Consider the following 10,346-nt stretch of genomic DNA (forward strand, 5'->3'; position numbering starts at 1 on the left):
ACTGTATCCTCAACCCCATATATAAAAGTGAAGTCGCTCAGTCGTGTCTGACTCTTTGCGACCCCATGAACTGTAGCCTACCAGGCTCCTCTGTCCATGGGATTGGATTGCCATTTCTCTGGTAGATAAAGGCGGGTCCTTCACGTGGCCCGGGCTGTTCCTAGTCTCCAAACCTTCTGAGGACTCTTATCCTCTTCCCTCTACCGTCGGTTCTTTCTCAGAATGCTGTTCTGCGCCGGCTTCCTAGCCCTGATTGAGGAGCTCTTCCCCGCGCGCACCTTTAGAACTCCACGGGCCCACAGCCAGATGGCCTTTCTTCAGTAGCCGTCTGCGTGGAGTATTCATCAGATGGCAGAGCCTCCCGACCATTTAAAGGCATGCAGCGTAAACTGCTGTGATGGCAACTGCGTAAAAACATTGGAGGGTGCTGATACCACGGCAGACCGCTGTAGTGGTCATTCCTCCCGACACCAGAGGTGTTGGCTTAGGCCAGGAAGAGAGCAAGGGAACTGAGGAGGCCCCAGAGACAGGGACCATGAGATAGAGGGGCCTATCAGCTGGGCTACGCAGCTCCTGCTGTGTTGATCAACCCACAGCATTGGGCTGTGAAGAGAGTAGCCGACCTGGGTCAGGTGTCTCAAACTAAACTCGAGGTAAGTCTGCTGCTTAGGCTTTTCCCTATCTCTAAAGAAAGTGCTCAAGGAGCCGACAGTAAGCTTAACTTCTCTCTACTAAGGTGCTCCTCTCATTGGAACCAGCTCGTGTCTAATCTGTCTCCCAAACCCGAAAAGGCAGGAAACACCACAAGGGGGACCTCAATATCAAGGCAGCTGCTGAGGCTGGCCTTGGGGATCCTTGAAGTAGCAGAAAAGTAGGTGGCATGATCCTACAGTACCCTCCAAAGTGGACTACATCCTGCTCTGGCCTCTAGCAACTCCCAGAATTCCTTCAGTAAAAAGAAGAGGGGGAGTAAGAGTTGGAAAATAAAGAAGAAACTAGACACACACACGCACACACACGCACACCCCCTCCCTCCTATGGAATCCACTGGTCAATTCTGAGAACCAGCACATCCCAACTGTTTTAATGAAGCTGGGCCAAGATGGTGCTTGGGCTGCAGTACTGTAGGGAGCTGGGGAGCAGTCTGGACCCCACAGGAAAGCAATAATGGGACCAAGCCACCTGTCCAGGCTACATAGCACATAAAGCTGTTCCCAGAGCAAGCCCCATCTGCACCTTCTCTATTGTGCTTTGTCCTTTATTTTCCCAATCCAAGGCACACACCCCAACACACACACACCTTCCTATAGAAGCCACCAGACACACACAAACACCTCCTCCTACAGAAGCCATCACACACAAAGCAGAGAATAGCTGAGCCAGGAGGAGCTGAAGAAAACAGCTTTTTATTTGTTACTATAAGAACCAATTACAGAATCCGAGGTTAAAAAAACAGACAAAAGGTCTTTATTTCTGAGAACTGGCGTACAAAAGGCAGAGGGGACAAGGGGAGGGAAGGAAAGAGCGAGCATAGGCTGGGATTGATACCAGCATAGGGGCCTCAAACTCCAATTAGGAAAGTCCGGACACCGGACGGCAAGAGAAACCCCCAATTAGGAAAAAAAAAAAAAAGACATGGCAGTCATGGCAGTGCACGCCCCCCTCCCCCAACCAGATACCACCACCTGGTATCTGTTTATTCTTCCCCTCCCCTATCCCCTTTCACAAAGGGAGGCAAAATTTTTAAAAAATTAAAAAACCCTCCCCCCCAAACTGTCCAAGACAACTGTGGGTCCTACCCCCCAAAACAGGCTAGGTTCCCACAATAAGCCAAGTTCCTGCAGTCTGCCCTCCACCACCAGGCATGGAGAGGCATTAGAAGGGGACAAGCCTCCAAGTGCTAACACCAGAGGGCGCCCGGCCCCTCCAAGGACACACTCATTTGCTCCCTCCCTCCTTCACTCCTCATTCCCTTTGACACTAGAGGGAAGGGAGGCTAGGTGCCCTGTGCACCCACCCTCTAGCTTTCAGCCCACCTCCCTTCCCCACAGGTGCTCAATCTTCCAGGACAATGGGCTCATTGGTGCTGGCAGGATGTGACGAAGGAGGAAGAGGGACTGGGGGCCGCACTGCCATCAGCGGTGGCTTCACCTTCAAGGGCAAATTGGGCCTGCGGGCAGCTCTCCGCATTTCCAGGTGGGTCAGAGCCTTCCGCAGGGCTCTGGCCGGCAAGAGAAGAGGCAGCAAAAAAAACCAAAGACCATCAAGGTGAAGCTCCACATTCCACTACAATGCCACCTTCCAGCCCATCTTTTCCCAGCATCCCCCCTCCCTGCAACCCAGTCTCGGGGAGCTGCTCTTGCTCAGATCCTCCTATTTCCTTTCCCATACCCACCCATCTGGGTTGTTGACCTCTCGGCCCCTCCCATGGAGGGCTCCCTACCTGGTATCTTTTGTGGCCACAAACACCACAGGATTAGGTGCATCAGCTGGGTTGAGTTTCTGACGCTTGGCTGCTGGCTGTGAGCTTGAGCGAATCCCTGAGGCCAAAGGCCTTCCATTGGCAGAGAAAGGAACTCCTGCCATCTGGAAAAAGGTGGGGCAACACAGTGAGAGAGGGGACTCCCAGACACCTATCAGATATAAAAGCTATAAAAGCCCACCCAACTCCACTTGGCCCACTCACAGTCTCATAGGCCCGTTTCACCATGATGCCCCCCAGTCCCCGGTTCTGAGTCAGCTGATTTCTGTTGATCGGTGTCTTGGTACCCCGAGGTGTTTTTGGTTTCAGAGGTGCCTGGGCCACTGTCAGAAAAAAATCAAAAGAAACCTTAGAGAACGTTCACACTTTCTCTATGAATACCCGAAAGTAGTGATGGGAGAGGGGTCTGACAAGTAATTAGCAGTATTTCAAAAGTCATATATGAACATGTTCTTCCATCAATCAGTATGTAATTATACTGGATAGCTTATGAGAAGAACATTTTTATCCTAGAAAAGTACAGTTAAGACTAAGCCTCTCTGGACTCAGTGAGAAAGAAAAAAGCAGGGGAAGAGAAGGGTCTTTAATAAAAGCCAGACACCACCTAGCAGCTCCCCATCATAAACCCACCCTGAGTCATCTAGCTCCCCATCCCTTACCCAGATCTTTGACGATAGTTGCCAGGGGCAGCCGCACCAGAGGGTGAATCTTCAGTGGAGTCTTGGCAGCCTTAGGAAGTCTAATGGAGCCTGGAGAACAAAGATGAAAGCTTTTGAAGGTGCGTCACTATTCAGGTCTCCTCAGGGGCCAGGAGCCTTGTCTTTTTGTTTTGGTCACACTGTGCAGCATGCAGGATCTTAGTTCCCTAACCAGGAATTGAACCTGCACCCCCTGCATTGGGAGTCTTAACCCCTGCACCACCAGGGAAGTCCCAAGGAACCATGTCTAATCTCCTAACAAGTCCTTGCGGCCTACTACCTCTGCTGTCATTAAACACCCAGAGAAAACCCTGGTCTCTGGCCACAGCAACCGGAACCTGCCACCAGCCCAGCACTCCTGCCCTTACACTCTGCCTTGATGGCGTTGGCATTGATAGGGGCATAGGGTCGTCGGGCAGCCCTCCTTGGCTGTAACAGGTCCCTGCACATGCGTCTGGCAAGACGGGTCAGCTTTGTGGTCTGGAGCAGGAATGTTTGCCTGTTCTTAGCCAGCAGCTTGGCCCGGTTGGCGCTGGTTGTGTAGGGGGAGAGACCTTGGGCTTCTGGTCTGGACAAATGACCCCTCGAGTGTGGCTCCTGGAAGGACATAGGATAAAGGGAAAATAGTCAGTCACCAAGGCTCCCTTCTTCCACTGCCAGCAGAGGGTTTATTCCCACCTGATTTCTTTGTTGCTGTCCTGACCACCTGGCTCCCCAACCACTACACCAAGTCCCACCTCCACCACCCGCAGTCAAGCCATCACCTTACTGGAGCTGGGTGTTCTGGCCTTCGCCTAAAGCTCACATCAATTAGCTTACTGCTCTCCCCAACCTGCTCCTCATCCATCCTTACTGTGGTGCCCCGAGCAGCCCCCTCAAGCTGAGTTGGGGTCTTCAGTCCCCCGTACTTCTTCCAGTAGATCCAACAGGAAGCACAGAGGCGGCACTGCATGTTGGGTGGGCCCCAGGCATACCACTGGGCAGACTGTGTGGCTGTGGAAGCATGGAGCGGAGGGAATAGTCAGGAGGTAAATGCCACTTGAGCCTCTCAGGCAAACACCCCACTCACCCCCGGCATCCCTTATCCCCCTCTGGAACTCACTGTGGCAACTCTCACAAGTCAGGCCCTTTTGGAATCCAGCCCCATTCATGCCAGGTTTTGAGCCCACAGAGATTATCTGGTTAGGGTTTGGTTTGGTGCTAATGGGAGAGAAACCAGGAACTGGTCAAGGAAAGGCTTCCACTTTGTCCCCATAATAATTTGCCCCTGTCGCCTGTGCACCCCCCATCACTTAGAAAAGCACAGGTTACGGGCAGAGAGAGGAAACACACCCTGCCCATCATACTTACTAGGTAGGGATGTAGACTTGTTTTAGTTTGCTGTCTGCTTCAGCAGCTTTCAATCTTTTCTGCGGGAAGGAGAAAAAGAAAAAAGGATCAGAGCATCTCAGCGGGGGGTGGGGGGGGTGTCATCAACTTCAAAAGCAGAGGTGAGCAGGGGGCCTCTGGTCCAGCCTCCCCAGCCCAGACCTTACCTGTTGAATATATCGGTCTGTGGTTTTCCACATGTAATAAAACTGAACTATGCTGGCCAGTGACTTCCAGGGTAGCTGAAGAGATGGAGAGAAGAAGGGTGAGCTGGGATCTGGCCCCAGAGCCTGGTTCCCTCACCTGCCACCTCTTCCACCTCTCCTCCTAGCTCCAGCTACTTACAAAGTCCTGGCGAATATCATTGAAATCCTTCCCATACTTCTCCAGGGCCTCTTCAAACAGCATAGCCTCTGAGGCTGACCATTCCTCCATCTCATCCCGACATAACACTGGCCCGCCCTGGGGCACCAGGGTTGACATGGCCTTAGCCAGATCATAGCCATTCCTCTGCAACGTATCCATTGCATGAAACTACAGGAAAGGTGGGAAGCAATGCTGACAACCTAAAACTCTCAGCACCACTCCCCTGCTGCTCTTTAAGTACTCCCCCCACCTCAGAGATAACCTCCTCCCTGCAGAGTTCCGAGGCTCTGCAGGTCCCCACAAAACACAGCCCACCCAACTACCCACCAACTTTTGCTCACCAGGGTGATATCTCGGGAGGCAGCGGCTGCACTCATGTGCAGGCTTGGCTGCCGAATGGAGCTGCTGCAATCTAGGGCTCTTGCGAAGGTCCCCACAGCTCTAAAGGAGAGAGTGAGAAGTCAGGGAAAGAAGAAAGTTCGAGTGGGCTGAGGAATGAAGCCAGATGAGGTGGGGGGGGGGGGGGGTGCGAGGACAACACCCAGGCCAAAAATAATTAAAGTCCATCTCTTAAGAACATGACTCAGAACTATGTCCACACCGCCCACAGCCCATCTTCCCCATCCACCCACCCCTCACCGGGCCACCACGAGAAACTGATCAATCTGCCGGTCTGTGAGAGGGTTGTCTGGATCCCAGACTTTCATCTCCATCTTCTGTTGGTTCCGATTATCAGATTCTCCTGGGGAGTGGGGAAGTGGTATCATCCAGGAGAAAAATAGGTGCCTTGACACAATAACACCTCATCTCCTCCTTGGACGCTATTAGCCATCTTAACTCTCAGACTTCTCTTCCCAGTGTGCCCATCTGCCCCCTTCAGGTTCCTAAGGTCCCATTCTGCCCGGGGCGTTAACAAAGAGCCACGAAGACTGTGCACCACACAAAGCCAAGGCCTACCACTCAGAGACTTTGATCTTAAAGACATCCCAGTGGTCATAACCCAGTCTCCCCTGCTGCATACCCTCTGCCAGGCGATCTGGGATCTCAGCTTGGTATTTGCAACCAACTCGGATCTCTCCCTGATCAGCTAGAAGTGTCTTCTGCATAGGGTCAAACACCAGTGAGTAAAAAAAGCAGTCCTGGAGACAGAAAGAGAGAAGGTAAGCAGGGCAGCAGTCCTCATAGGCAGGGGGCACAGGGGTTATCCAGAGTTCCCAAGACAGGCAGCCTGTCAACCTGTACCTCATCCCAGTCAGACTTTCTTCCTGCCTTTCGGGGCAATACCCACTTCCCTCCCTCTTTTCCCAACACTTCTTTCTCACCTCCTTTTCCAGGTACTGGCTCAAAATATCTGTCTCATTCAAGAGGGTCACACTGCATTTCCCCCTACGGGAGAGAAGTCAGAAAGCCCTGGGTGAGCTCATTTCCTCTGTGCGGCATCTCCCGCACACTAGCCCCTCCTCTCCACCTTCTAAATAAGTGCATGCAAGCCAAGTGGCCCTGACTGCCCCATACCTTATGTGGGTGGCTGGCAATGATTCGAATTGCCGAGAAAGAAAAAGCTCTCGGTGCTTCAGTTGATGTCGCTGCTGTTCTGACACCCCTGGCTGCTTCGATTCCTCCTCAAACTCCCCTGGGAGATTTAGGAGGAAGAAAGCAAGTCAGAAACTAATTCAGAAAGAAGCCACCTTAAAAACTCTAAGCCAGGGAAAATATTTAATGTTTTCCTCATATTCCTCAGGGACCTGCCTTCCATATCCTTACCACACCACCCTTACCTCTTAGCCCTCCCGTCGCCATCACAGGTGCTCCCAACTGTTCATCACTAATGAGTGCTCTTAGGGAAGAGCTGCTCAGGGTACAAGAGCTTCCCAAGTGACTCAGGGGTAAAGAATCTGCCTGCCAATCAATGCAGGAGACGGGGTTGGATCCCTGGGTGGGGAAGATACCCTGGAGAAGGAAATGGCAACCTGCTCCCAGTAGTCTTGCTTGGGAAATCCCGTGGACAGAGAAGCTGGCAGGCTACGTTCATGGGGCCACAAAGAGTCAGACACACTGAACACACACATGCTGAGAGTACAAAGGCTGCCACAGAAACACACGGCAAACCCAGGTGCCAATGCTCAGATGCCACTCATATAGCATACATCTGCCCACACCAAGCCCAGCGAGAACATCGCACTTGTCTCTTTCTTGCTAAACTAGCCTGGGGTCCAGAAATTCAGTGAAGATAAATAAATAAAAGCATCACACAAAATTGTGTTTACCAGTTCCTCTGCAAATTTCAGGAGACTCGGCTCTTAAACATCACATGCAACCCTAACTCCCTTGTTTTCTACTTGCTAATAATGGTTTGTTTTGGGGGCTCTCAAGGACAGTACCTCTCAAGCCAGTGCCAACACCTTCCTCCCCAAGGAGCTGCAACTTGCCCTGAAACCTTAGTGGAAAGGGTTAACTTGGTTGGGTGCCAACCAAACAGGGAGGGGGCAGAAGAGCCACAGGCCCAGGCTCATTGGTGCATTGTTCCCAACCTCAAGGAGAAGGGGGGGGGGGGGGGGGCGGCAGGGGTGTGCAGTAGGCTCCACCCCTTGCCTGTGTGCTCCGGAAACCCTGTGCTAAGGCAAGGGGGACCACACCCCCCACAGCCTTTCCGATTGGACAAGACCAAGGTCAGCCCCTGCCAGACAGGGTTGGAAACCCCAGAGAGCCAGAGAACTTGGTCGGCCCAAGTCCTCGTTAACCCCTTCATGCCCAATGCTCAAAGAAGCCCAAAATAAGGAAAATAATTTGGAAAGGAAGAACAAGAGAAAGGGGAAAGAAAGCCAAAGCAGGAAAGGAAAAAGAAACTAAAGAAAACAGAAGGCTATGTATCTAAAAAGATGAAAGCATCAAGAGAAGCAGGATAGGATAAAAAGAAAAGGGCAAGATGTAAAATGGAGTACAGGGTTAGGTGAGAGAAGCTAGGCTAGGTGAGAATAGAGGAAAAGCGCAAGAAAATGTTCCTGGCTTCCTATTTTCTCCCATCAGTGTAGCCTTACCACCTCATGATCACACCAAAAACCTGCTTTCCTATTATGCACGCTTCTCAGTACAGTCTCTTCTCTTCACAGTCACCACCTATCATTCCAATATAACCGAAACTGTCCCCCTAGAGGTCTGCTTCTCTAAAGTGCTTCCTCATCCCCGATTTAAATACTATCATCGCTTTTACATACACCATTCACAAAGACAAATTCACAAATACACACTCACACACAAGCCAAATTCTGGCTTTCCTTATCATGGCCTTTCCACCTTGCTTCTAACCCAACATGTAAAAACAGGCCTCCCTCTGCAGACCAGGCATTTCCCACCCCCAAACTCACACCCCTGCCTTGGGCATGCTACAAGAGAACACCTGCAGGGACATGCCCAGGCTTCAGATCATGGGCAGTGGGAGACAGGGAAACCGGGGGTGGGGACAAAGACACTCACTGGCATTACTATCAGCCAGGCTGTTGAGGCTACTAGAAATGTCCCTTCGCCGGAAGAGGCACACAACCTTTGCCTCCACGTTTCCATTTGCAGTCTAAGGAGAGAAAAAACGGTGGTGAAAACTAATCATTTGAAAGTGGAAATGCATAAAGAAGAGACTAACATCAGTGAACAAGTTTCTAAAGGATGTAAGAAAAACTCAAATTATGAATCAAGAGATTCACATTTAAGGACAGACTTCCAAATCCCTTTCCTCGGCCCCCCAAAAAACAGAACAGTAAAGTTCCCACTAAGCTCTTAATAGCCTTTCCTGAATGCGTGGAATAAATGAATGAATGAATATGCATGGGTACTTAGGACAGGGTTTGTGTTATCTCTGTCTCTCGTTCACCTGAAGTTACAGATCTCTGAAAAAAGAAAACGGAGGTTGGGGGGGAGTGGCGGGCCTCTGCTCCACTCACCTTGTTGAGCTCTTCAATCCTTCTAACCAGGTAAGGATTGCTGGAGGAGTTCTCAAAATAGACGTAATCTGTAGGAGGGGGTGGGGAAGAACCGGGAAGATCAGAGGAGTAGATGGGAGAGTCCAGCACCAGAGTGGGAGGAGCGAAAGGAGGCCTGAGTAGACCAAAAGGAGATAAGGGTCTAGGTAGACAGGACGCTGAAATGTGGAAGTGTACAGACTAGCAGAAAATAATGGAGAGACGTTCCACCCTCCAACCCTAATCACCCAGTTCTTAAATCAGATCCTCCGCTCAAAAGTGAGCCTTAAGGAGGAGACAAGAGAAGCAGGGGGTTCCCCTGCTCAGCAGTCCCCGGAACTCAGCGATGAAGTTGCATCCCAGTCTCGGTCAAGAGAGCAATTGTTCACTTTGTACAGGGCCCCCACCTTTGCGAACCGAGGCGCACAATAACGCCTGGGAAGAGGAAACCTCCCGGCCGCTCCCCCGTTGGTGGCCAAGCAGTCGCCCCGGCCCTTCGCGCCCCCTGCCTGCCCTGTCAGCCCCTTTGGAACCACTTTCGCAAGCCCACTTTACGACCCCGGCGGCCCAGACGCTGCCCTGAGAGTGACGTCGGGCCGCCCGCAGCCTCCCCGGGAGTCTTGGAGCCCGGCCGCGTCGCGATCCCCGCGCTCTCGCTCCCCATGCTCCCGGTTCCGGTTCCGGTCCGCGCTCTGGACCACGCCGCCCCAGAAGCGGTTCCCCGCGCCACTGGGAGCCGAGCCTTTCTGACCCCAGCGCCCAACCTCTCCCGCCCCAAGCCCCGAAGCCCCTAACGCCCGGTACTCACCTCCCACTCGGTACATGTTGGCCGCCATGGCCGTTCCCGCCGCCGCCTCCGGCCGCACAAAGGGGTCCGGAAGGCTCCCGAGGGCAGGACTCGAAGCGAAGCCCTGAGTGCGGGGCCAGCGCTTCGCAGAAGTCTCAGTCGGGCCCGCGCAGCCGGCGCCTCCGCAGCCTCAGCCGTCGCGGCTCATCCCGGCCCGCGCTGTCGCCGCCGCCTCTATAGGCTCACGCCCGGGACGCCGAGACCGGCGCCGGTCCGCTCGGCTTCTTCCGGAACGAGCTCGGATCTCGCCGGACCGGAGGCGGGCTGCAGCTACCCCCGCCCTCGCCGAGTCCCACCAGACGTTGGACTCTGAGGGCCGCCGCGAAGACTTGCCGGCCCGCCTCGGGGTTCGCCTCCTTCCGGAACACCTTCGGCAGATCCGGAGAACAAGGCCCAGCACTCGGCTCCGGTCGGAGAGCAAGACCGCAAAGCTCGGCTACTTCCGGAAAAAGTTCGGCTCCCTCCGGCCAACCGCGGCCCAGCACTCGGCTATTTCCGTGGCGGCTCGGCCCCGCCTCCGAGGGCGGGGAGAGGAGTCGGGCTTAACTCTCTGCTAGCCGGAGTCTTGCAGCTCCGCCTGCGGCCGCGAAAAACTCGTAGCGCCTTTGAGCCTCGCAGTTATTTGCAAGAGG

The 10,346-nt window shown here is 53.3% G+C and overlaps 1 protein-coding gene across 2 annotated transcripts; it reads right to left on the bottom strand.

Annotated features, from left to right (window-relative positions):
• Positions 1 to 1,390: 1,390 nt before the first annotated feature.
• MTA2 (metastasis associated 1 family member 2) lies at positions 1,391 to 10,317 on the bottom strand. 2 transcript variants are annotated; one of them, XM_006043198.4, is made up of 18 exons: positions 9,676 to 10,317; positions 8,850 to 8,917; positions 8,389 to 8,482; positions 6,430 to 6,547; positions 6,237 to 6,300; positions 5,936 to 6,053; positions 5,554 to 5,656; positions 5,256 to 5,355; positions 4,894 to 5,082; positions 4,716 to 4,790; positions 4,531 to 4,589; positions 4,283 to 4,380; positions 4,034 to 4,173; positions 3,549 to 3,777; positions 3,142 to 3,231; positions 2,687 to 2,805; positions 2,444 to 2,586; positions 1,391 to 2,221 (listed from the first exon to the last, which is right to left on the bottom strand). In XM_006043198.4, exons 1-18 carry the CDS (start codon positions 9,701 to 9,703, stop codon positions 2,056 to 2,058), a joined length of 2,001 nt encoding a protein of 666 aa, XP_006043260.1. In that variant the 5' UTR covers positions 9,704 to 10,317; the 3' UTR covers positions 1,391 to 2,055. The 2 variants fall into 2 exon arrangements, with proteins under 2 accessions (XP_006043260.1, XP_025142313.1); XM_025286528.2 differs by lacking the exon at positions 9,676 to 10,317 and adding an exon at positions 9,275 to 9,516.
• Positions 10,318 to 10,346: the final 29 nt, after the last annotated feature.

The sequence above is a fragment of the Bubalus bubalis genome, chromosome 5 (assembly GCF_019923935.1).
Source record: "Bubalus bubalis isolate 160015118507 breed Murrah chromosome 5, NDDB_SH_1, whole genome shotgun sequence".
NCBI classification, from domain to species: Eukaryota; Metazoa; Chordata; class Mammalia; order Artiodactyla; family Bovidae; genus Bubalus; species Bubalus bubalis.

Excerpts from the sequence above, each read along its gene's own strand:
- MTA2 (XM_006043198.4), bottom strand. The coding sequence starts at position 9,703 with ATGGCGGCCAACATGTACCGAGTGGGAG. Across the intron at positions 6,301-6,429 it reads TTGCCAGCCACCCACATAAG|GGGGAAATGCAGTGTGACCC; the intron begins GTATGGGGCAGT and ends TCTCTCCCGTAG. Across the intron at positions 5,356-5,553 it reads CAGTTTCTCGTGGTGGCCCG|AGCTGTGGGGACCTTCGCAA; the intron begins GTGAGGGGTGGG and ends TCTCTCCTTTAG.